Source organism: Monodon monoceros, unplaced genomic scaffold (genome assembly GCF_005190385.1).
Source record: "Monodon monoceros isolate NGI ecotype Baffin Bay Population unplaced genomic scaffold, NGI_Narwhal_1 Super_Scaffold_20, whole genome shotgun sequence".
In the NCBI taxonomy this organism is placed as follows: Eukaryota; Metazoa; Chordata; class Mammalia; order Artiodactyla; family Monodontidae; genus Monodon; species Monodon monoceros.
The window spans coordinates 50,281,310-50,307,513 of NW_021703777.1; the positions used below are offsets into that span (position 1 = coordinate 50,281,310).

General features: G+C 36.4%; 1 protein-coding gene across 1 annotated transcript; it reads right to left on the reverse strand.

Annotated features, from left to right (window-relative positions):
• Positions 1-969: 969 nt before the first annotated feature.
• Positions 970-25,214, reverse strand: AMTN (amelotin). Its single transcript, XM_029234694.1, has 9 exons — positions 25,169-25,214; positions 24,663-24,730; positions 21,388-21,474; positions 20,348-20,413; positions 19,367-19,456; positions 15,867-15,902; positions 14,549-14,575; positions 11,672-11,936; positions 970-1,094 (listed from the first exon to the last, which is right to left on the reverse strand). Exons 1-9 carry the CDS (start codon positions 25,212-25,214, stop codon positions 970-972), a joined length of 810 nt encoding a protein of 269 aa, XP_029090527.1.
• Between the last annotated feature and the right edge of the window lie 990 nt (positions 25,215-26,204).

Here is a 26,204-nt window from a genome sequence, read left to right on the forward strand (position 1 = left end):
AAATTATGGTTAATTGATAAAGTAGAACACAATTTAGACATTAAAATTGTTTAAGCAAAATAATGACAGGAGAAAATACTTATGGTATAGAGTTAAGTGGAAAAAGCATGTTACATAACAGTATATATTACTGCAGAATAAGCTCAACTCTGAAAAAAATACATAAAATATGCACAGAAAAACGTGACTAGAAAGTATTTATCAAAGGGTGAAGGTTAGTAACATATGAATGGTGGGATTTGAGTTACTAATTTTCTTTCTTATAATTTTCTGCATTAAAAATTTTTTCTATCTTCTTCTACTTTAAAAAGCAAAGTCTTGGGCTTCCCTGGTGGCGCAGTGGTTGAGAGTCCACCTGCCGATGCAGGGGACACGGGTTTGTGCCCTGGTCTGGGAAGATCCCACATGCCGCAGAGCAGCTAGGCCCGTGAGCCATGGCCATTGAGCCTGCGCGTCCGGAGCCTGTGCTCCGCAATGGGAGAGGCCACAAAAGTGGGAGGCCTACATACCGCAAAAAAAAAAAAAAAAAAAATGCAGCGAAGTCATAATAATCAGCTGGTGACTGGCTAAAAGTCTCATTGTTTGATAAACTGCACCAGCTCCAAAAATACTAGATATTTTTATAGTCTTGGTATAATAATGTGTTTTACTTTTTAAATGGAAACATGTATACATATTCAAAGTAAGCAGAATAACTTGTGTAATATTTTGGAGTCTAGCATACACATATACAAATATACTCACACACCCTCCATATCAGAGTCTTGTTCAGTTTTTCTTTATTCATGACAAAAGGGGACCATTAACATTTAATTTTTGAGAATTCCAGAAGTATTGTATTTTTAATGAATAATCACTTATTATTTGATATATGGTGACATGAGGCACCATGTGGGGTTGTTCCTAAATTAACAGAATCAGCAACCAAGCCTCAGTTGAGAACAGGGGTGAGTATCCACACTCCTAGTTTCATGGGTGAGTATCCACACTCTTAGTTTCGGGGGTGAGTATCCACATCAGGTGTCGGGACTGGCCACATCGTTGAGCATCATACACCTTTTGATTGTTCATAGATCTTCCCCCTGCCAGAGATACTGTGGAATGGGTTAGGAGTAAAGATCAGGAATGGAATCCTGGTTTTCAGTAACGATAAAGTCATTTGGACTGATTCTTCCTGCTCAAGACAAGTAAAAACTGAATGACACACAAAAATTTTAAAACCATCAAAGAGTTAATCAGATAGTGTAGAATTACTAGGCTAAGATCCAGGAGGGGATGGAAATCTAGAGAGGACAGTCCAGCATTTAGGGCCATTTTTGCGCTGATTCTAGTTGCCAATCTAGAAGAGTTTGTTTAATAGTCTGGCCAGCCTGAAGGGACAGCAGTCAGAGTCCAGGGCCCACCAAAGGTGGGAGCCCTGGACCTGCCATTGATTAGGGACCAGTAGGGGTGAAACAGAAGTAAGTCAGCTGCCCTCGAGGGACTGCTGCCTGCCTTTCTGTTATTTGGAGGGCCCAGAAAAATCTCAAACTCTAAAACTGGATTAGGATGATCCAGGTTGTTATTTCCCTGGGCTCCTGGCAGAAACAAACAAAAATACCCTCTGGCACTAATTGTTTCTACAAAAATTTTTAGCAACAAAGTTCGACATATTATCAAAGATAACCTGATTCAATAGGAGGCAAGATCCTATGGGAAGAATGAGAGGAAAAACAGAAAATAGAAAGCAACGGATGGGGAATTGAGATAATTAGAATTATACCTTGCTTTGATAAAACTAAGACTACATTCAAAGAGATAAAAGCAAGCCTTGAAATCTTTGACAGGCAACAGGAAACTATATAATATGGTGTAGCCGATTTCAAAAAGAGCCAAATATAAATTCTGGAACTGAAAATGTCAATGAACACAATTAAGAGAACCAATGGAGGGGTTTAACAGCATGTTAGATACATTTGGATAAAGAGCTCATGAATTCATAGGTCCAAAGCTTAGAATGTAGGGTGAAAGTAAACATCCTTAGCAATATATATTGACATCCAGGAGGTTGAATTCAAAATATTGAGGATGCTATCTGTAGCATGAATCTGTCCACAACACCAGTGGAATTCACCTGGAATGGTAGTGGGAGGGCAGTGTGTTTATCTGCACAGAAAGCGCTCTCATATGTGCTATCTTCCTTCTATGATTTCTAGTCTATGGCTTCTCAATTATATTCTCAGTTACATAGGGACACAAATAAAATGGCAGGATCTTTGGGTCCTAAAAATATTTGATAGATTCTGTAAGGGACATAAGTACAATACTTGTTGAGATGTTCTTATATGTAATGTCTTCTTGCAGTTTAAAGGAAGTTTAATTCAAATTAGCTGTTCTTTTAAATTTTATTCTGAAGTGAATAATTGTTGCAATTATTTGTCCTACGTGTTGGTCTAAGGTCCGTCATGACCCATTTTGTATTGGGTATATGGTAACCTGTTTTTGTTTAACAAATTTAAAGTTTTAACTATATTAATAATTAAAAGTTCAACTTGTGTTTGCTTAGTCCCCTTGAGTTTCTTGAATGTGGCTTCTTACATCTTAGATCTTATATCTTACATCTGCTGGTCAGGTCTGCCAATATTTTACTGGAGGATGGACCTGCATTTTTATGGCCCTTTAGTGTGACTTCGTTTCCTGGCCTGCCGAGGCCTTCTTACCCAAGGAATACTTAGACAGTTGAAAGAGTTATAGAATTTGGTTTCCTTCTTTCCACATCACTCCCATGGTATTATAAGGCATCAGTCACTTATATATTGATACTTTGCTCATACACTCTCTGATTTTCCTTAAATGTTGTCCTTAATCACCCTTCCTCCTGAATACTTGGGTTCTTACTTGGATTTATGTATAGTTATCATATGTGAGACGTAATTTGTTTTTAGAAGTATCTTGTCCCACAAAAGGGACACTTGCTGCTTTTTCTTTGACTCTAGCTGTTTCATTACTTGTAGTTTTCTTTCTCAGGGCCACTAGGGGGTGGTATTTTCTATCTCTTAGTCATTTCTAGCAAACCATATCAATTTGCAAACATTGTGGGCTAATATTTTAAAATACTAACCAGTAATTTTTTGGGTATTTTAAAAAAATTAATAGACTTTAAAAAATCAGTTTTAGGGCTTCCCTGGTGGTGCAGTGGTTGAGAGTCTGCCTGCCAATGCAGGGGACACGGGTTCGTGCCCCAGTCCGGGAAGATCCCACATGTCGCGGAGCGGCTGGGCCCATGAGCCATGGCCGCTGAGCTTGCGCATCTGGAGCCTGTGCTCTGCAAAAGGAGATACCACAACAGTGAGAGGCCCGTGTACCGCAAAAAAAAAAAAAAAAATCAGTTTTAGGTTTACAGAAAAATTGAGCAGAAAGTACAGAGAGTTCCCTTTTATCCCCTTTTCGTCTCCTGCACAGTTAATCTTATTGTTAACAGCTTGCATTAGTGTGGTACGTTTGTCACAATTGATGATCCAATAATGACACATTTTTATTAAGTAAATCCCATAGTTTACATTAGGGTTCACTCTTTATGTTGTATATTATGTGGGTTTTACAAATGTGTAATGATGTGTACCTACCATCTCAGTATCATACACAATAGTTTCATTGCCCTAAAAATCCTCTGTGCTTCACCTGTCCATCCCTCCCTTCTCCCAAAACTCTGGCAGCCACTGATCATTTTACTGTCTCCACAGTTTTGCCTTTTCCAAAATGCCATCCAGCTGGAATCATACAGTGTGTATCTAGCAGATTGGCTTCTTTTGCTTAGTAATATGCATTTAAGATTACTTTATGACTTTCTGTGGCTTGCTAGCAGAATAATATTCCACTGTATGTTGTACCGCAGTTTGTTTATCCATTGAGATATTGAAAGACATCTTGTTTGCTTCCAAGTTTGGCAATTATGACTAAAGTTGCTATAAACATTTTTATGCAGATTCTTGTGTGAACCTAAGTTTTCAACTCATTTGGGTAAGTACTAAGGAGTGCAATCCTGGATTACGTGGCTAAGAGTATTTTAAGTTTCGTAAGAAACTGCCAAACTGTCTTCCAAAGTAGCTGTACCATTTTGCATTTCTACCAGCAATGGATGAGAGTTCCCATTGCTCCACATCCTTACCTGCATTTGGTTTTACCAGTGTGTGAATTTTAACCTTTCTAATAGATATTCAGTTGTATCTCATTGTTTATGAATTTACAATATCATGCTGACATATGATGTTGAAAATTGTTTTCCCATATTCCAAATAATTGCCATCTGTATGGGTTTTTTTTTTTTTTGGTGTCTATTCAGATTTCTTGCCCATTCAAAAAATTGGGTTACTTGTTTTCTTATTGTTGAATTTTATGAGTTCTTTGTATATTTTGGATACCAGTCCTTTATCAGATATATGTTTTGCTAAGATTTTCTCCCAGTCTATGGCTTTTTAAAAATTCTCTTACCCCTATCTTTGGCAGAGCAGAAAAATTTAACTTTAACTTACCATTTTTTCTTTCATGGAGAGTACTTTTGATATTGTATCTAAAGAGTCATCTCCAAATCTAAGGTCATGTAGATATTCTTTCTGTATATTCTAGGGATCTTTATTTTTGCATTTTACATTTAGGTCTATGAGCCATTTTGAGTTAATTTTTGTGAAAGGTCAATGTCTAGATTCTCTTCTTTCTCTTCATCTTACAATGATTTTATATTATTTTATGATCTGGTCTTTTCTCTAACACTATTGATTAAATTTGATTTTTATTTTTGGTAATTTAGAAAAGTTTCTTTCAACTTTATAACTTGTTATGGAAACCCATGTTCAAACTCCATCTCCACCAAATGCTAGCACCTGAGTGACCTTGGAGATGTTACTTATACCAAGCTTTAGATTTTCCTGTTGTTAAAATAGGGGTGTTACTTTTAACCCTGTGGCTCTTCCATTATATTTAGACATGCACTATCCAGTATGGTAACCACTAGCCAAATGTGGCTATTAAGCACTTGAAATGTGGCTAGTAGTTTAAATTGAGATGCAAATTGAAACACACATCTAGTTCCAAAGATTTAGTAACCAAAAAAGAAAAAAAAAAGATAATTAATTTATTTATTTTTGGCTGCATTGGGTCTTTCTCTAGTTGTGGTGAGTGGGGGCTACTCTTCGTTGCAGTGTGTGGGCTTCTCTTTGCTGTTGCTTCTCTTGTTGCAGAGCACAGGCTCTAGGCACGCAGGCTTCAGTAGTTGTAGCATGCAGGCTCAATAGTTGTGGCACATGGACTTAGTTGCTCCACGGCATGTAGGATCTTCCCGGACCAGGGCTCGAACCCATGTCCCTTGCATTGGCAGGTGAATTCTTGACCTCTGCACCACCAGGGAAGCCCCAAGATCATAAATTGTTTGTATTATATGTATGTCCAGGGTATAATATTATATATATTATATGGTTAAATAAAATATATTATTAAAATTAACTTCACCTACTTCTTTTTACCTTTTCATGTGGCTACTAGAACATTTTAAGTTACATATGTGATTCATATTGTATTTCTATTGGACGGCATTTCTCTCTAGAGTTTGGTATCCATTACCTTACCAAGAGTAAGTTAGAGTTGTATTTTCCAAAAATATTTTGCACTTCTTACATAGAATGCTCTCAGTATATATTATTTCCCTTTGCTTTGTACTCTAAGCAGAACTTGTCACCTAGAACATGGGAGGTGTTATTATGAAATTTTTGCTTTACAATAAGGACATAAATAGGATTATTTCAAAAATAACACAAAATACAGAGGAAGAAAGGGCAAATACAACTGAGTAAAAGTGGTGAGGCAGAGACAGATTAATTATAAAGCCAATAAAGTTTAAGTTTAAGCTGCAGGGACTTTCATTCACACAGGCTCCTTCTCGAGCCCTGAGAGTGTGTGTTTGTGGGGTCTTATATTTGTAACTCTTGAAAATGTAAGATATTTTAATCACAACCAGTGAAGACATCTGTTTCTCTCCATGTTGACTTTTCTTTTATCATAATTTGCGTCAATGGCATTGGGGTTATCACAGGCATTTTCAAGATCTGCCTCAGAAAGGTTGAATTGGGGAGATATTGAATTTGGTTTTAGTGGGCTATATGTATGTGGCTTGTGAATAAGTTGCCACTTTAGAAATGGCTTCAGGAATACTCCTACCCCCTACTGTCTCAAAGTTTCAGTGTTGGGACACCAAAGTGAAAGGCAAAAGTTGGCCTTGCCACATGAACTTGTCTTGTGGTGCTTGGCAGCAGAAGTATGAGTAATGAAAGAGAAAAAAGGTCTGTAATGTTTGAAGCCAGAAACTAGTCTGTGTAAAATTCTACCAGACTGTAAAATTGGAAGCAGAATTTTCAGTTTTCACTGATGCCTTCTTTAAAGGGAAGATGTTTTCTGCCAGGAATATATTTGATATTGCAGCACATACAATTATACATTTACTATAGCTTTTTTCTTTTTTGGTGGGAATTGAATAAATTTGATTTTATCAGAGTTACTGTGTGTGTAGGGCACAGACTAGCAGTACAATAAGCAACGAGAATGTCTGTGTGTAAAGTCACACACATGTGGTAGATCACTATGCCATTTTCAATATATAATCAGGGAGAGGATTAAAAAATGTGAATGCAACATCATTCAAAGTTATTCTCAAAATTTGGTGAGGATTCTTGGGGGTCCCTGAGATCTTGTTTTTTTTTTTTTTGCAAAGTTTGGTAAAATTTTGGTGACTGCATATACTCCTGGAAACATGACCACACTCAAGATACAGATGTTTCCATCACCATAAAAACTTTACTCGAGCAACCATTGTGTCAATCCTTCCACCGACCCTTGCCCCAGGTGGCCACTGATCTGTTTTCTGTCACTGTAACTTCGCATTTTCTAAAATTCCACGTAAATGGACCTGAGATTCTTCTGATAGGTCAGTGAGATAAAACTATTTTCATAATAATATAAAGATTTCATTTTCCTTTGTCATTCTCATTCTATGAAGAATATACAGTAGAATTTTCCAGCAGCTACATATGTGATATTGTGACAGATGAAGATTGAATGCAGAAGCAGATAAGAGAATCCTAACATCTTCTATTAAGTCAGACATGAGAGTTCAAAGATAAAACCATTCTTCTCACTAAATTTTGTTAATTAAATTGAGCATTCTCGTCAAATTAAAAAAGTTATTTTTAATTTAAAAAGGATGCTATTTGTATTGACATGTAGTTTATGTGTTATTGATATTTTAAAATGAATTAGTAACTAAACATTTAATGTTTTGTAGTTTTAATTTCTACCATCAAAAATGTTTTCAGGGCTTCCCTGGTGGTGCAATTGTTGGGAGTCCGCCTGCCAATGCGGGGGATATGGGTTCTTGCCCCGGTCTGAGAAGATCCCACATGTCGCGGAGTGGCTGGGCCCGTGAGCCATGGCCGCTGAGCCTGCGCGTCCGGAGCCTATGCTCCGCAATGGGAGAGGCCACAACAGTGCGAGGCTCGCGTACCTCATTAAAACAAAAAATGTTTTCAATGATCAAATTCCTATTCCAGTAGGTCCTCATTTAATTTCATTGAAAGCTAAGAATAAGAAACTACCTGAGTTGTAAAAGGCCATTAAAAGGCCATTGTCATTCTCAACACCAGCACCAGTATTTGAAATTCTTTGTTTGTTTTGTGTCCTGGGGGTTTTCTATGACATAACACTTTTCCACAGTGAGATCAGTGACAGATGAGATATAGGTCTTTTTTCTGTAATGTGAGAAAAAAGTGACTATGAAAGGAGAGGAAGAAATGTAGTACATGTTCTCAGACAGCTCTATCTTAGGAAAGTCCATATGTGGGATGTAAATGTTGAAACTGAGCCTTTAAATCCATCTGTGTGCCTTTAGCCTTGGGAAGTTTTCAGATTCCCCCAAGTGTAGCATACCCAGGAAGACACCTGATCTCGATGGCTTAGCTGGCAATTATATACCTACACTAATAATTAAAATATATTGAGGAAGACCAGGGAGAAGATGTGGGGCTGGAAGGACAGGTAATTTTAATTGGTTTGAAGGATATTGAAAGTAAACAAAATGAATTTCTACAGTGGTTTGGAGTTTACAGAGCACTTTCATGTATTACCTGTTTTGATCATCTTGTTAAACTTGTGGGGTATCTATAACAGGTTTTTGCCCCCATTTTACAGATAAGAAAAATGAGGCTCAGAGAGAATGCTTTTTGATAGAGGGCTACCTAGGAAATCTTTTGATTAGCACTTTTAATTAGTATCACATGACATTAATGGCAAAGTATTTTTTGAAAATTAAATCCTAATTTACTCTTATTTGGCTATAAAAATCTTAACAATTCATAATATGTTATTCAGCTCTGCAAATTTGAAACACTGTGGCTAATAAATCTTTAACCACTAGTAAAATTTTAACCACCTGAAAAACATAACATGGAATATATTGTGTGGGTATATATTTAGGTTTCTTCCATACTGATGGGGCTGACTCAAATATAATGAGGAATGTTATTAAACCTATTCATATCTTTCCTATGTGGGACCTCTACAGTAGTTTATAGTAATCCCTCCAACTCCCTCCCACTCTGAATGAACTGCAGTGGTCTGGGTTATAAATTTAAATCAGATTAAATTCTACCTTTTAGGCGTGCAGAGCAAGAGTCTCAACTTTAGTGGATACTTTTAAAATTTTTATTTTATTTATTTTTTTATATTGAAGTATAATTAATTTACAATGATGTGTTAGTTTCATGTGTATAAAAGTGATTCAGTTATATATATATGTGTGTATATATACATTCTTTTTCAGATTCTTTTCCATTATAGGTTATTACAAGATATTGAGTATAGTTCCCTGTGCTATATTGTAGGTCCTTGTTGTTTATTTTATATACAGTAGTGTGTATATATTAATTCCACACTCTTAATTTATCTACCCCCCATTACCCCCTTTGTTAACCATAAGTTTGTATTCTACGTCTGTGAATCTATTTCTGTTTTGTAAATAAGTTCATTTGTGTCATTTTTTAAGATTCCACATATAGGTGATATCATATGATATTTGTCTTTCTCTGACTTACTTCATTTCATATGATAATCTCCAGGTCCATCCATGTTGCTGCAAACAGCATTATTTCATTTTTTTTATGGCTGAGTAATATTCCATTGTATATATATACCAAATCTTCTTTATCCATTCATCTGTCGATGTACATTTGGGTTGTTTCCATGTCTTGGCTATTGTAAATATTGCTGCAGTGAATGTTGGGGTACATGTACCTTTTCAGATTATAGTTTTCTCTGGATATATGCCCAGGACTGGGATTGCTGTATCATATGGTAGTTCTATTTTTGGATTTTTAAGGAACATCCATACTGTTCTCTATAGTGGTTATACCAATTCACCTCCCACCAACAGTGTAGGAGGGCTCCCTTTTCTTCACACCCTCTCCAGGGTTTATTGTTTGTAGACTTTTTGATGATGGCCATTCTGACCTGTGTGAGGTGACACCTCATTATAGTTTTGATTTGCATTTCTCTAATAATTAGCAATGTTGAGCATCTTTTAATGTGCTTTTTGGCCACCTGCATGTCTTCTTTGGACAAATGTCTATTTAGATATTTTGCCCATTTTTTTGATTGGGTTGTTTGTTTTTTTGATATAGAGCTGTGTGAGCTGTTTGAATATTTTGGAGATTAACTCCTTGTGGGTCGCTTCATTTGCAAATATTTTCTCTCATTCTGTGGATTTTCTTTTCGTTTTGTTTATGGTTTCCTTTGTACAAAAGTTTTAAAGTTTAATTAGGTCTCATTTGTTTATTTTTATTTTCATTATTCTAGGAGGTGGATCCAAAAAGATATTGCTGCAATTTATGTCAAAGAGTGTTCTGCCTATGTTTTCCTCTAAGAGTTTTATAGTATCCAGTCTTACATTTAGGTCTTTAATCCATCCATTTTGTGTTTATTTTTGTATATGGTGTTAGAGAATGTTCTAATTTCATTCTTTTACATGTAGCTGTCCAGTTTTCCCAGCACCACTTATTGAAGGACTTGTCTTTCTCCATTGTATATTCTTGTCTCTTTTGTCATAGATTAATTGACCATAGGTTCATGGGTTGATTTCTGGGCTTTCTATCCTGTTCCATTGATCTGTATGTCTGTTTTTGTGCCAGTACCATGCTGTTTTGATTACTGTAGCTTTGTAGTATAGTCTGAAGTCAGGGAACGTGATTCCTCAAGCTCTTTAGCAGGTATTTTATCAGTTTCATTTCTTACTCAGGCATACCAAATTAACGATTAAATGCCATAATCACTAGCTCTGTGTATAAGCAACTTGAGGACAGACAATATGAATTATAATTCTTGACTTCCACTGCATATTTTAGATGCATATGTAATTTGCTTTTAATTTGAATATTAAAAATTAAATTTGTGGCTCTTATGGGATAGAGTGGGTCATAAGGTAGTTGTGAGGAAATTAGAACTCTTCTTACACAGCTGGATGTCCACTCCCATGACTGCAGCATTGTCTGCTTCCAAAGAAAGTCTAGACCAAGAGTACCATCTAAGTATCCTGAAGTAATGGAGTTTCTGAAATTGTCCAACTTGCTTTCACCCGCAAAGAAGAAAAAGAGTCAGTTTCAAAATACATTTTAATATACATATCTTCTGGGTCTAAGGTGGCATAATGTTATATTTTAAAGATAAATTTATCCATTTAATTAGTATTCTTTTTCAGAAGTCAGTATTCTCCAGGAAGTGTATATCTTCTGAAATTTCAAGAAAAAATTTTTAGGTAAACTAAGAATTAATTTCTTCTGATACTCTCCAGTATGTCTCAGTCTATTCCATAATATGATCAATGAAAAAGATTCTTATGTATCACCACATTTGAGGTGGCTTAGTTGAAAAAATTTGAGACAGCTTACTAAATTCCTGGAAGAAAAAAAGACACTTTTTAAATGTAGGTAAAGGCATATTGAATTCAAACATTTTTTACTTGAGATCAAAATTTCTTTGGAGCAAGAGTATCAATAGCAAACCATTCTTTTGTCCATTTGGATATTTGGAACATGTGGGTCTGGACATCCTCACAGGTTAAATGATTATCTCTGTTGGTACTAGAAGAGCTGATTTTTGCAACATTTCTTAAGTCCCATGTGAGGGGAGTGGCACATGGGTTCATGCACTGCAGTAGCTCTAGTCTATTGCTAGTGGCAGCTTGCAACCTTCTGAAACCTCAGACCTTCCTTATGTTAGGCAGGTTCTGAGGCTCATCCATGCTTAGTGAGTGGAAAAGAGTATCTTGATTGATTAACTGTGTCCTGTGTGTGTTTGAAGGGTGTGGGGGGGGATGGGAAATGGAGAACACTGTCTGTTTCCAAATATTTCCAGCTCCGACCTAACATGGAAAGTAAATTATGCCAGCAATTAAATGTCTTCTTTCTGGATAGATCCAATAGGGTTGGTAGCCCAGTAAAAATACTCCCTCACATTGCTGGAATCAAATGTGAGTGAGTAAGGGGGCTCCCTGATATTACTGGGATCTGTATTTGTCAAGGCAAGACAAAGAACTCCTCTCTCACTCTGCAGATGACTTTCACGTCCCTGGGGCACTTTCCTGGCTTGGAGAACTTACCTTTTGGTGACCCTGTGGTGGTATCCTCAGTGGTGTGTATGCCCCTTTGGATGCCTACAGGGGTGGTCTCTGCAAAGTCGTCATCTGTGCCACTGGTATTTGGGAAGAGGCCCTCTGAGGTTCCCCGGATGGCAGGATTTGCTCCTGCTTGTCCTGCAGGAAGGATTCCATTCTGGACCTCTGGAGTAGCCTGACTGGTGGGCAGGATGGCTCCGGGAAACAAGGGATGGAAGATAAATCCTGTTAAGATTTGGGGGGTCACTGGCTGGAATGAGAGAAAGAAATAGAAAACAAAGTCAAAGGAACACATTTAAAAGGTGGTCAACCAGCTTTTTCTTCCTTGAGGGCAGCAAGTTTGGGTAGGATTTACAGATGGAGAGGGTAGAGTCAGAAAAAACAGTAAAGATCGAGCATTCCTCAGAGGAAATGCCTCCCTCTCCCAAGCCAAGCCTGATGCTGTTTTCATTACTGGGATTCCTTGCTGTGCTCCATTTTCCTCAGAAAGGGAAAGCCAGAATCAAGCCAGTCACAGGAAGAGGAATAATGCATCATTTGTTCATATCAGGTGTATCTGGAGGTAGAACTAAGGGAGAAAATCCATACAATTACAGGGGGCTGCATTTCTGTTATTGACCTAAAGCATCGTCTCTCCTTTGCCCATATTTCTTTTTAGAGTAATTTAAGAGACTAAAAATTAATGGAAAAATTAGTTCAAGTAGATTAATCAATTCTTATCTCATGCTTTTCACCCCTTCAAGTTTCTTTTGATGTATTTTTCAAAGGCATTGGAATATTCAGTAAGAAACGTTTCTTTTGGCAATTCAGCCACTGGTGTATTCCTTGAGGTTACTCAGTGGATCTTCTCTCTTTTGGACAGTCAGTGATTTGCCCACTGGTAATGAATGTTGTTGCTACTTACACTTGTTGTTGTTGTTTTTCCCCGGGAATAAATTACTGTGAAAAGTTCTTCCTAAGAAGTAATAATTTGAAATCAGCTGGTTTTGGAGAGAGTTCAGGCAAGAACCAGTTCTCTGGGACCTCTCAGTTCTGACAGCATTCTCACAGAATAAAAAGCATTGAGAATTCAAAATTAAGATATAGGTCCGTTTCTTTGAGTGTGGATCTCAATTGTTAGTTTGCATAAGCACCATCTGGAAGGCAGAAATATGCATTTTTAACCAGCTCTCCAAGTTGTCCTGGTTTGATGGTCCAGGACTGATGTTTGGAAAACACTGTCTTAGATTTATGAGGTATTGGAACCAGAATTAGACTTATGCTGAGTGAGAGATAGGAGTAGAGTACAGAAAATTTCAAATTGGGAGTTGGGACTTTCATACATATGAAATAAAGAAAGTGGCTTCCCTTGTGGCGCAGTGGTTAAGAACCTGCCTGACAATGCAGGGGACACAGGTTCAAGCTCTGGTCCAGGAAGATCCCACATGCTGCGGAGAAACTAAGCCCGTGCACCACAACTACTGAGCTTGTGCTCTAGAGTCCTCAAGCCACAACTACTGAGCCCACGTGCCACAACTACTGAAGCCCGTGTGCCTAGAGCCCATGCGCTGCAGCAACAGAAGCCACCACAATGAGAAGCCCACGCATCGCAACAAAGAGTAGCCCCCACTCGCCATAACTAGAGAAAGCCCGTGCAGCAACGAAGACCCAATGCAGCTAAATAAATAAATAAATAAATAAAATAAAGGTGAGTGGTGCCCATCATTAAAAAATAAGGCAAAAATAATAGACTATAAATTACCAGTGCACTATATATACTAAGGGTAAATATTTGTTCATAAAACGTGTGTGTGTGTGTGTTAGTTACATAAAAAATATAGCCCTTACTGTGAGTTTCACCAAGAAAAGAAAAAAAAAGAAAAAGAAAACCATTTTTCTATCCACTAGTATAGTGGATAGAAAAATGGTTTTCAATCTGGATTTACTTTTATTTTTTTGACCTTCAGACCTAATTTGCTTAAGCTTTCCGAGCCTCAGTTTCTTTTTATATAAAGTTGGTATCTCTACTCTACTTTGTAATCTGGTGAGGATTAAAGGCAACACATGTAAAAAAATCTACTAAGGTGCCTGTTTTATAGAATCGGGTCAATAACTGGTTGATATGGGTATTCATGTATCAGTGTTGGCAAAACAGCCCTGTTACTTGATTTTATTTATGGACAGTCTAGCCCTGTTACTTGATTTTATTTATGGACAGCAAATCCCTACCTTTTTAATAATAGAGTTTTAAAAACTATCTTCCCAGATATTGCCTCAACTCTTTACTTCAGTGTCATGTTTAGATACCATATTAATTCAAATATTTTTTCTCTGAAAATGACTTATACGGAAATGCATAGAAATGCCTAGTAATGGTACTATGAGTTTTATTTAGGGTCAGCCCTCTAGTTATTCATATGTATAGAGAAGAGTTCATTCATCGCCATAAGATGCTAGAAAAATAATAAATTTTTCTATAAACATTAAACATCTAAGTCAAAAAATTAATCCTTCCTGCGCTAAATATCAATATGTATATTATTCTAAATCTGCATGCATTTCAGTAACTTACAATCCTACATTTTAATCAATACAAAGTTTAAAACTATGAATTGGCTTTCTGGATAGAACTGAATCTGACATCAATGTGTGGAAAACAAAAGCTAAGTCAAACTAATGGGGACAAGTAGCTGGAGAAGGATGATGAAATCCCCAGCTAGACAAAAGCTAACCTAATGTGAGGACCTATAAAAGTGTTCAGTTTATGATAGTATGCACCAGATTTAGGGGTTGTGGTCAAAAGTGGCTATATGACGATAGAAAACAGCATTGTGGTAGCAGTGAAAGGAATTTGAAATACTAGTAATTAATTTTTCTTTTTACCAATTCCTCTGAGCTTAGGATAGCACCCTAAAAAGAAAATAACACAAGTTATTAGACAGATTTTTAATATATTTGAAGCAAGGTTTAATATATTTGAGGCAATATATAAATTATATATATTATAATAACTTAAAAACTTAAAATAGTTATAAATATTATAAAGAGATATGTATTTATTTTCAACAATAATTTAAACTGCCTTTGTGATTTGTATCACAAAACTCAAGTTAGCACATGACATTGAACTACTAACGTTTATTATTTGAGTGATGGGAGGTCTTCTGCATTACAGAAGTTACATGTTTTCTATAATTAGGTAATAGATGCACATGAGGGGAGACTTGGAAGATGCAGAAAGCAATAAAAAAAAATTCCGTCATGCAGAATGTGATATTTTTTCTTGCAGATGTTTTTCAAACATTTCTTTTTTACATACTAGAAGTCATGTAATTTTTACAATGTGTCTTACCTTTTCTTTTAATACTACGCAGCAATCATTTAACCACATTACCAACAAATTTTAATAAATATAATTTTGAATAGTCACAAAGTATTTGCTTTTATGTTGTACAGTTTACGTAATAATTTTCCTTTTGTTTAAATGTAGGTTGCACCTAATATTCTTCTCTACCATAAAATTATTTTGATGAATTTATTTGTAAATAAACCTTAGCTGTATTTCAGATTATTTCCTTGGAATATGTTCCCATATGTGGAATTAAGATTTAATATGAATTTTATACTTGATTCTGCTTTTAGAAGTAAAAGCTGCCATCTGATGTTCATATTTGATCTTGGGTCTTGGTAATTTTATCAGTGATCTCAAGAATTACCTTTCACAAAGGAAAATAGAGAGGAAAGTGTGTCATTTTTAGGGAAAAGATATATAGTTAATAAATAAATTTGAGATAAAAATCCCCCAAATCATTAATTATTAGATCAGCCCATTAATTTAATATTTTCTTAAGAGTGTGGTTTAAAGGATTGACTGGTTGCTTCATCTGTGACATTTACTAACTGTGTGATTGTAAATAACTAACTGTAAGTATTGCCAGTTACTCATCTTCACATTAGAAATAAAAATATTGTCTATAAAAGATTGTTTTGAAAATTAGATGAGATAGTACATAATAAATAAAAAGTACTAGAACAGTGCCTGGCACATAGTAAGTGCTCAATAATTATTTTTGTTATTATCAGTGTCCATACAGTGCAAAGTAAATAGGAAACTTGGCAACTATCTGGTGAATTGAGATAGGATGAAATATTTCACACTAAGATGATTTAAAATAAAAATCATTTTACAAAATAATCCTACCTGGGCTCCAAGGTGTGCTACAATAACTGGTAACACCTGAAAAAAGAGTGAAAGACGTAGGAAAAAATATACTAAAAGGTAAGTTCTGGTAGTGATATAAATATTGAGACTTTTAAAAAGCATACAATATTTACTGAATAGATATTTGTTTAATGTATCATCTATGATCATATATATGGACTCACAGAGCAGGATGGGAATTGGAACTCATCCAGTTTGTAAAAAGAAGATTAGACCCAGAGATTTAGATACCAGTCCAAAGCAGCACATGTAAAAGGTAGAAATTAGTAAATTGGATGAACAAAAAATAACTTTGATTTCAAGCTATCCCCAAACCTAAAATTATTCCAAGCAATCGTGTTGATAAAATCCATGTGTTTCTTTTATATGACATCTCAGAAGATACATTAAAACATGTAATGGATACTTTAAAATATCAAGATTTCTTGAAGCATGTGTACTTAGTCTCATAATGGTTGCCTGGATATTTTGATATTAAAATAGAACACTGGAAGGAAATTTTGGCTGATATTGTTCAACAACGCTCATCCTAACAGAGTTCTTAGAGCTAAGTGAGAAATACCACACTGGTCACGGAGAACTGCGTACATGTTATGGATTTGTAGTTGGAAAGAACTGGGTAAGGTGTTGGTGTGCTCTAGCACTCTAAGAACTAACCATGGGGTTTGTCAGAAAGAACTAGGGTTTTAAGGTTTATTTTTATTTCTATAGAATCTCATAGAGTGTCACAAAAGTTATCAAAATGAGACTTTTAATATTCCAGACCTAAAAGATTTGAAAGTCTTATAAAAAGACTCTTAACTTTATTATTTCTCAAGAAGTTTGTACAGTAGCACCTATAATGCCAAAAGGTAAAAAGTACACACATTTAAGAAAAAGCCTTACTCTCTGTCAGATCCCTGGCTACTGACCAAAAGCAACTCATCTTCAGGGTGGCAATGGAAAAGTGGATTGAAGGGAAGGGACACAGGATTTGGGAGAAAACAAAATTGAAATTTCTTCTTTAAAGGCAAATTGGAAGGAACAGAAAGATACAAAAGGAAACCACAAATGTCTAAGTAAAAAACGTAAGAATTAAGTAATGTAGCACCAATGTAACAAGGAGAAAAAGTGTTAGTTTTTGACAGAGATACTGTTTGAAATAATAATAGCTAACACGTATTGAATGAGTACCATGTATAGACACTGTTCTAAATGTTTTATGTAGATTTACTCATTTAATCCTAACAGCTCTAGTGGTAGATTCTAATTAACCTCTATTCTATATGATGAAGAAAGTGAGTCACAGAGGGTTAGGTAACTTGGCCACGTAGGTAGTAAGTGGAGAGCTGGGATTTGACCAGAAGTTTTGGGGTTCTAGAGTTCACTCTTAGCCACTCTGGCCTGCCTTAGATAAAAGAACGCTGTGGGCAGCTGCCCAGGTTTCTGGCAGGGATGTAAGGTCCTCTACATAGGGAGAGATAGGGTCGGAGGGACTGGGGCTGCGCAGGAGAAGGCATGTGTGGGGACCCTTGGTGGTGGCATAGCCTAGAGACATCGAAGAATCCCCACAGAGAACGAGGATTGATTTATATTATTGCATGTTGGGGAGCGTGCAATGTCGAACCATCTCTACTGAATCTTTAGTAACATCTACAGTGCCCACTTATGCCTTTGACTCTGGTGGGTATATTCTTTGGTGGATATGAAGATGTACTAAGCCTGACTTCCAGGTTAGAGCAGGCCAGCAACTGAAACTGAACCTGGGCAATTGGCAGATGGATTACACCAGGGTCATGTAGTAAAGAGATTCTCATTTTATTTGCTACTCTCTCTAGTCTTTTTCTGAGGATCACTTTTATTATTAAGATATAAATAAGCAGCAAATACTTTGAGTGAAGGCTCTAATATATCTGTAAGGAATAAGTAATGACTGATAGACAGGCATACACATCAATATTAAAAAAAGAAATGTAAAAATTAGTTATGTTACATATTTTTACAAATATGAATAAATGAAGAAGTATAGAGTTTCTTGTGTTGTTATTTTGGACAAAAGGCACAGAAAAAAGTATTAGTTGCATATGATATAGAATTTAAATTGAGCAGCTTAAATTAATTTTGTTAATTAAACTCAGCTTTGATTATAATTACTAATTAATATAAGCTTGCTACTATAATTTGGATGTGTCCATAGTGGTAGGAAGATGGTTAAGGTATAGTCATGCTTCATTATTTGGGAATGTGTATTAAAAGTCTTACAGTTCTGAATATCTTTGGACCCACAAATTCTATTCCTAAGAACTGGTCTTAAAGAAATAATCACTGAAGTGGTCAAAGACTTAGTCAAAGGATGTTCACTGTAGAATTGTTTATAGCAGCAAAAATTTTGGAAAAAACCCCAATTTTTGCAATATGATGGAATACTAGCAATCATTAAAAACAATGTTATAAGTGATTCACAATGTTATAAGTGAATATTCAAAATATAGGAAAGACTATTCAAAATGTATTAAGTGAAAAAATTAGATTATAGAGCATCAGATATCGTAAGAACATATTGTCTTTAAAAAGTGTACTTATATGAATAGAAAAAGAGTGGAAGGACATAACCTAGAATGTTGACAGTGTTTAATTCTGGCTGGTAGGCTTATGGGTAAATTTTATTTTTTCTTTTTCATTATCTGTGTTTTCTAAATTCTCTATAGTTAACATATACTATGTATGTAATAATCAAGAAAGCTTCTACAAAAAATTAGACCATTACGTGGGAATGATAGGGGCTGAGGTCACGTGTTAGGGAGAATTAGTTAACAGTAACCAATTTAGTCATAAAGTGATCATTATATATTTCTCTAGAGTAATTTAACTAGAGAAGTTCCAAGAAGACAAAATTTGGACTTTGCAGTTAAAATGCAAACACTTTGGAAAGAGGTGATGTCCTAAGTATGTCATTTATATCTTCATGTGAGGGTTTTTTTGGGGGTTTTCCTGAAAGCAAATAATGATGGCAGGAGAGAATGAACAAGAGAACACTTGGGGACACGAGAGGAGTCATGAAAAAAGCACACAAAAAGGATGAGATTAGATTTGCTGGAAATAAGCTTTATCCATCTCTTATTTTTTCTTTGGAATGATTTTGGTCACCCAGAAGGTCTTCAATAGAAACAGAGCAAGCTGGAGAAGAATCCTGATACCTCTCAATCCCCCCGTTTATTCTTTACTTCTCGATCTTCCCCAACTCTTCACATTTCCTGTTACCTATTACAAATGTATTCTAGAGAGGTTATGGGGCAGCATGCTGTTTTCTGGGTGTGTTCTCATGGGATTTCAGCAAGAACCAAATTGCCAAAGACTGCTTTAAATTTAGTAGGACATCCCTCTGCAAATTATCAGGGTAGAACTTTAAAGAACCTTGAAAATATTCTTTCTTCCCCTTTAGGCTTTCACCTGAGGGAAAATGCTCCCCATTTTTAAACTTAGTAGGTCTTTGAACTCACTTGTGGTTGCAGCTGCTGCTGTACCTTCAATCCCCCCAGGGTCAGTGGGAGGGTCTGGGTACCAGGTGCCATCCCTGCAGCAGGATTTAGCTGTAGAGCAACGAGGAAGATTTTCATTGTGTTCTTTCAGTTCAAACATCCAGGACCCGAATTCATATTTAATAAATGTAAAAGGGAGGATTTGCTATGCAAATATATAGTACACTACACTGCATTTGGAATTAGATATAGAAATGAAGTTCAAAGACTTGTTTAGTCTACTAGTACAACAATCAAGTCCAGGACTAATTTTCTCATATTAAGTTTTTCTTTGGCATTTAACCCATTCTCCTGAGGATTACTTAAGTGATTCTATATTTGCCTTCCCTTTTTGGCTGTAACAGCAAGGGTTCCTGGAATTTTTCTGATGACTTTCTTATGAAGGACTGAGTTCCTTCATAGGTATCCCCATGAAAATTGTGAGGCTCAGAATAAAGTATCTAGTCTGAATATGGTCTAGTACTATATTTAAGTCAGACCAGTGAAAAAAATCCATTTTAAGCAGGAAAGAAACATTATTTTATCCCCCAAACAGATTAAACTATACAGATATTCTATGAAAAGAATGTAGATATTTCTACCCCTTCTTGTTTGCTCTTGTTTTTGGGGCAATGAGAGTAGTCATAGTGTTTGTGTGTGTATGTGTATGTTGTATGGGCCATGAGGAAGATGTGTCAGAGGAATGGGGAGGGGAGCTCGGAGAGGAGGTGAGAAGAACTAAAGACTTAAGAATTAGATTAATTCCTTTAGAGATTCTCTTGCTAAGAAAATTTTCTAATGATGTATTGAATAGCACTCAACTCTCTTTGACTTTCCTCTGTCACTACAATAAATATGTGTGCATGTGTACATCTATGGATACACACACACACACATACCCTCCACATTAGGTATTATTTTTATTTAACAATGGATATTAAAATGATAAAAAAGAGTACTTACCAGTTGCAGGTCTGACCCCAGTGTGAGCATCTGTGTCAATGGAATTAGACTTAAAGAAGGGAAGACCTGCAGGGCATTGAAATTGATGTGTGAGACAAGAGCTTGTCTGGTTTTACAGTGCTGTCAGTGGAGGATATCCTCAAGTAACCTATACTCCAGTCACAGGTGGATTTACCACGAAGGTAAAGCTTCAGGGCCTCTCACTAACATTGCCCCCTTCCGTGGCCCTAGGAGGCACTCTAGCAATGTGTCAAGTTTAAGGTATTTATCAGCTTAAAAATATGTAATTTACTCTTATTTCTTATCTAATTATAAATTATTCACTTTAGTAACTAATTTTACATATCTAACTTTGTATTATTTTTCAAAGAAGGTCCCCAGAGCTTCTAGTTCCTTAAGGAGGGAGGTCAGCTACTGACATGAGTATTGTATAATGTCCATAGACCAAAAAGAGAACTTTAGACTGGTATTATTGTACTATTTCACAAAGTCTAGATGTAGGTAAGGAGAGGTCCTTTTGAACAGAGGAAGGGTGGGAAGAAGGGGGTGGGTAGCCAGGAGACCATGCAGTTTTCATATGTACTTAAATATGTTTCAAAGACAGATTTTACAGTAACACATCAGCTCATCAGCAACAATGAAATTTAAGAAAACCACGAGGAAATCTGCAATTATTTTTATAGATTACTTCTTAATCCCTGCTAGTTCTGGCAAATCCCATACATGATTAAGTCACAGTACTTCAAGGGCATAGATGACCAAGCTGTTTCAATAGGTGTAGCTATTGCTTTTCAGAGTTTACTAGATTTGGTTGCTAAACCAAATTATTATTCAGACAAAAGGAAAAAGAATGAAGATGTGTTGTTTTCTTGCTCAAAGTTTTGAAAACAAGTATTTTCTTGTTTTTATTTTCCCCCAAATAAAGCTTTTCTCTCTGTTGCTCAGTCATGAGACTTTGGCTGAATCTTGATTTTAAATCCACTAGTCTTAACATGTTTCCTTTGCTGATCTCTAAATGTTCCCCATTGTAGGACTCTTACCTGATTTGGCTGCTGTTGGTTTAGCAGTGTTGCCTGACCTGGAACGAGCTTTGTTGGAGGAACTACCAAAGCAGGGTTGAGCTGCATCTGTGATAACAAATTTTTGCAGAAGCAGGGATGTGTTTGAGGTTTTGCATCCATTTATTTCCAGGAGGTAACAAGTTGACCCAAATGCAAAAACATCTGTCTTTAGTCTCTGTGTGTTTTGGAGCAGCTTTAACTCCGTGGAACATTTTGTGCATGACAGGAGATGGAATTGTGGAGCAGAAAAGTGCCAGATCAGGAGGGGTGCTCTGGGGAGGGACAGAGGGTGAGGTAAGGCACATGGATTTCTGGAGGTAGTTCCTAGGTTCCCATTTCTTTTCTGAAAGTGCTTTCCTCCTTTTCCAGGACATGAAATATATAGTCCACACCTTAGCTCTATACACATTTGCTTTTTCCCAAAGCTTGAAGGTAAGCTGCCATGATTTCTACTGCATTTTCACAAAGCTTCCTAATTTTACCTCGTGCCTGACAAGTCACTTCCTGTAATGGAAATTCTGTCCCCTTCCTGGCCAGGGTATTTTCCTAGTGTATTAAGAATAACTGAAATTTAGGGGTAAAAATCTCCTTGAATCCATATGATCTAGTTGTATTGTTTTATAGAAGAGGGAAGTGAGAAGCAGTGTCACCTGCCAAGATGATATTTTGAGTTGCAGAGCCTGAACTAGGATCCCTGCAAGTGCTTTTGGTCCTTGAAGAAATGAATCCTTCTATATGTTTTGCTTTGTATTCCATCTGCATTCAGGTGGAAGCTCTCTGGCCAGGTTGACTCTGGTTGGCATTTGCTCCTGGCTGCATCCCCAAGGGCAGTGTGCTGTGGGCCCCCCAGCACTGCATTAACCCTTGGATCACTTGGATATATCCTGGAGCTACCAATGACTCTTGATTTCACTTTGGTCTTTTCTCTCAGTTGTAAGAGGTAAGATTGGTACTATCTGTCCTTAGGAGTCCCTTTAAGCCTTAAGATTATGTAAATATAAATTCTGCAAATGTGTTTTCATCCACTACAATCCACTGTCAGCATGGCAGTCAGAGCGATCCTTTTAAAACAACAGTCTGGTGTGTTTACGTCTTTGTTCAATCCGTGGCTTGACTTCTTTTTCAGCCAGGGACAATACAATGGCCTAAAATGCCCTCAGGCCCTGGGCTCCCAGTGCCTCTCTGACCTTCAATCCTACCTGATTTTCTCTTGTTCACTCTCCTACTGTTATTTAGGCTCCTTGCTGTCTCTGGGACACTCAAGTCTGCTTCTTGCCTCAGAGACTCATCTTCACCTGTTCCCTCTGTCTGGAATGCTTTTTCCCCCATCGTTGGCTCACTTTCTCACCAGCTTCATGTTGTTGCTCGAGCTCACCTTCTTTTTGAGGCCTAGCCTGACTATTCTTCTGAGTATGCAACCTGTCCCATCTCCAGTGTGTACCCTATTCCCAAACTTTTGATTTACTGAAAGCAATTGCTAGGCTGCTTTAAGTGTTCGATTCATTTTATATACCTTTATGATAATTCAATAAATTCATGTACAAATCATTTTTAAAAACCTTGTCTATGTGTCCTGAGTTTTATTTAATAAATACCAATACTATACCTAATAAACATTTTAATGTTTCTTCCCACATTCCCTGCACCACTGTTTCTAACTGCGCTCCCAATCTGCATTAACCTGCACAGCACTCCTCAGTCTGCTTTGAATGATAGCTGTGCTCCAGGAAAGTTTTATTTGTCTTGAGTCTTTACAAATTTTATAGTAATTTAAATTCACTAGAGACACCTTATTTAGAAGAACCTTTTGACAACCTTCTTCGGTGAAGCGCAAAATCCATGTTTTACAAAGAATTTAACTTCCTAATTTACCTTGTTTAAACATCACATTTTTGTAGACAACTTCTTTAAAGGACAAATGTATATTTGTTTTTGTTTTTGTTTTTGCGGTACGCGGGCCTCTCACTGTTGTGGCCTCTCCCGTTGCGGAGCACAGGCTCCGGACGTGCAGGCTCAGCGGCCATGGCTCACGGACCTAGCCGCTCCATGGCATGTGGGATCTTCCTGGACCAGGGCACGAACCCGTGTCCCCTGCATCGGCAGGAGAACTCTCAACCACTGCACCACCAGGGAAGCCCGACAAATGTATATTTGCAATGAAATAAGAAGGAGGTTTGTTATTCATGTTTTGTTCCATCCCCTTCCCCCAAGATCACCCTGTTCAGGTCCTTCATAGAACTAATCATGGTTATAATTTATAATTTAACATTAAAAATATTTTTTTGTATCTATAGCCCTTGTAAACACCACGAAGGATCATGCCTTTTTTTCTTACCATTGTGTCTTCAGGAACTAGCACAATATATGGTATACAGAGAGTTTTCAGTAAATATTTGCTGATTGTATGGATGAGTAAGGAAGTGTTAAGTGAGCTTGAGGCCTAACTGAGAATTGTTTCTTTTTGTTCTGCTAATTCACAGTAAATATTAAAAATTTTTTTCTTATTGTCCACACTGAAGCATCTCAAACAAAGGGAAAGTCACTTAGAGACCCAAACCACCCATATTATGTCTATAAAATATTGAAGGACAGTTGGAATACACGTTTGAATACTAGTGCTCTTTTTTGTTCAAAAAACTGTTATATATGAACAGGTTTTGTGATGAAATGTTCTAAGTAAAAAATATTGACTGCTTTCTAATATTCCCTTACTATTGCATGATTTGGTAGACATTTTAGAGTTTATACAATCTAGATGTTTCATGCTTCCAATTAGAAAAATCAGAATGTTTTAGTTTACATCTTTGGTCATGAGAAAATAATTAGTTGGCAAGAAAATCTTAACTTCTTTTTGGAAGTAGAATCATTATCCACTTTGAGCAGACATAATCTAAATCATTCCTTTTTCTCCTAATTTCTACCCTATTTCTCTGCCAAAAATAATCAAAATCAATTTATTATTCAAAATAAATCAAATAATCAATAATTTATTATTCAAAAATAAATCAAGATAATAATAAAAATTAATTTATTATAAAATTAGTCCACTCAATCCACGATAGATTGGATGTATTTTAACAATGTAAGTACATTGAAATATGCAGTAATACTTCATTAGTTTATCATCTTTCAACTTTGAAAATAAAAACAGGAAACTAAAGGAATGGGTCACGGAGCAGTTTTAGCAGAGGGCAAGTAGAGAGAGAGGTGCAGCTCAGGCTGGTTGGTTCATAAAATATACATTTTGCACTTACTGGTAATGACAGAGTTGATCCTAGAAGACAAAACAGGAGAATCCTGGCCTTCCTGTTCAAATTACTACCTGAAACAACAAAATAGTGTTATTCTTTCACACTATTTTTTTCTTTTTGAGACAAGGTGGTACTTGAAAAAAAAGAATGCTCTATTTGAAACATGGTCATTTCTGTTACCTTTTTCTTCACTAGGCAAAATGTACAGGTGAGACAATGTGCAAAGTCCAGTTGATTTCTCTAGTTTCTATGATGAAAAATTTTACCCTTTCATGAGCTGTGAGTTTGTAGTAGGAATTTAAACTTGAGTCCAGGAGGCTGGCAACTGAGGGACCAATGAGGACTTAGCTGTCTGTGAAATCATTTGGTTTCTTTCATTTCCCAACACTTCATTAGGTGAGTTATTAGTGGCAGACATCATATTACCCAATGTCTACCATTTGAATAGAGGGTATTTCAGGAAGATATACCTTGTGTAATTAAAAAAAGTTCAGACAATGAAAAATTACAATCCTTCTTCACCTCCATCTCCTTCCCAAACGGCTTCCCAGACATCCCTAATTTATCATGTATACATGATAAATCAAACATCAAAATATAACTGTGTATGTTAAAAAATAAGACCTATTATGTTTATTGCTCTGAAATTTACTTTTTTACTTAACAAATAATGGATGACCATATATGTCAGTACAGATTTAATTTCATGTATTTAATGACTACATTATATTACATTTCCTTTTGATGGAAATTTAATCCATTCCCATTTTAATTTGTAATTATAAAAGTGGTACAATGAACATCCTTATAAATTTTTTTCACACACGTGGGAGTATTTCTGTAGATATTATTCCTAGAAGTACTGTAGTAAAGGATATGTATGTTTTAAGTTTCAATAAGTATGGCCAAATTTCCTTCCAGAAAAGTTGAATGGTGTACTTTATTTTAAATGGGGAAAAATCTACTTTAATCTAAGCAAAATGCAGGGATCCACTGAGGTTTCTTTCACAGAAAGAACAATGAGGTGCTCACCATAGGTTTTCAGGTCCCCAGGCTTCCCCTGGAGTTTTTGAGATATGCCTCTTCTCTAACGATTTATATATGGATGGAGGTGGGGTCTGTTCAACAAATTTTGAGTCCAATCAAAGATAAATCTGTGTCATGCTAGGATTTCACATGGAAGACCATCTTAGTTCTTATTTTTTGTTGGCCATTCTGTGCTGAACAGGGATCGAACATGTGCCCCCTGCAGTGGAAGGGTGGAGTGTTAACCACTGCACCACAGGGAAGTCCCATGGAAGGCCATCTTAGATTTGGCTAGTTTTAGGGGACAGAATGTCTGTCTGAGATGATGAGTTGTTCCCAAAACCTTTTCTGTAATTATTCATTACACAATCAACTTTTGTTACTGTCTGGTAAGAATGGGAGAAACACAAAGGTTAACCCGTATATGCTTGGTAAATGTAATCCTAGGAGTATTCACAGGTACGAAGGGGAGCGTGGTTAATTTTGTTGGGGACAGACAGCAGAGAAACCCAGTAGAGG

What these genes read in the sequence shown, in the direction of transcription:
- AMTN (XM_029234694.1), bottom strand. Translation starts at nt 25,214, where the DNA reads ATGTCTGGGAAGCCGTTTGGGAAGGAGATGGAGGTGAAGAAGGATT. An exon ending in ACCAACAGCAGCCAAATCAG is followed by an intron (nt 20,414 to 21,387) that starts GTAAGAGTCCTA and finishes AATGCCCTGCAG; the next exon opens with GTCTTCCCTTCTTTAAGTCT. An exon ending in CACCACAGGGTCACCAAAAG is followed by an intron (nt 1,095 to 11,671) that starts GTAAGTTCTCCA and finishes CCCATTCCACAG; the next exon opens with TATCTCTGGCAGGGGGAAGA.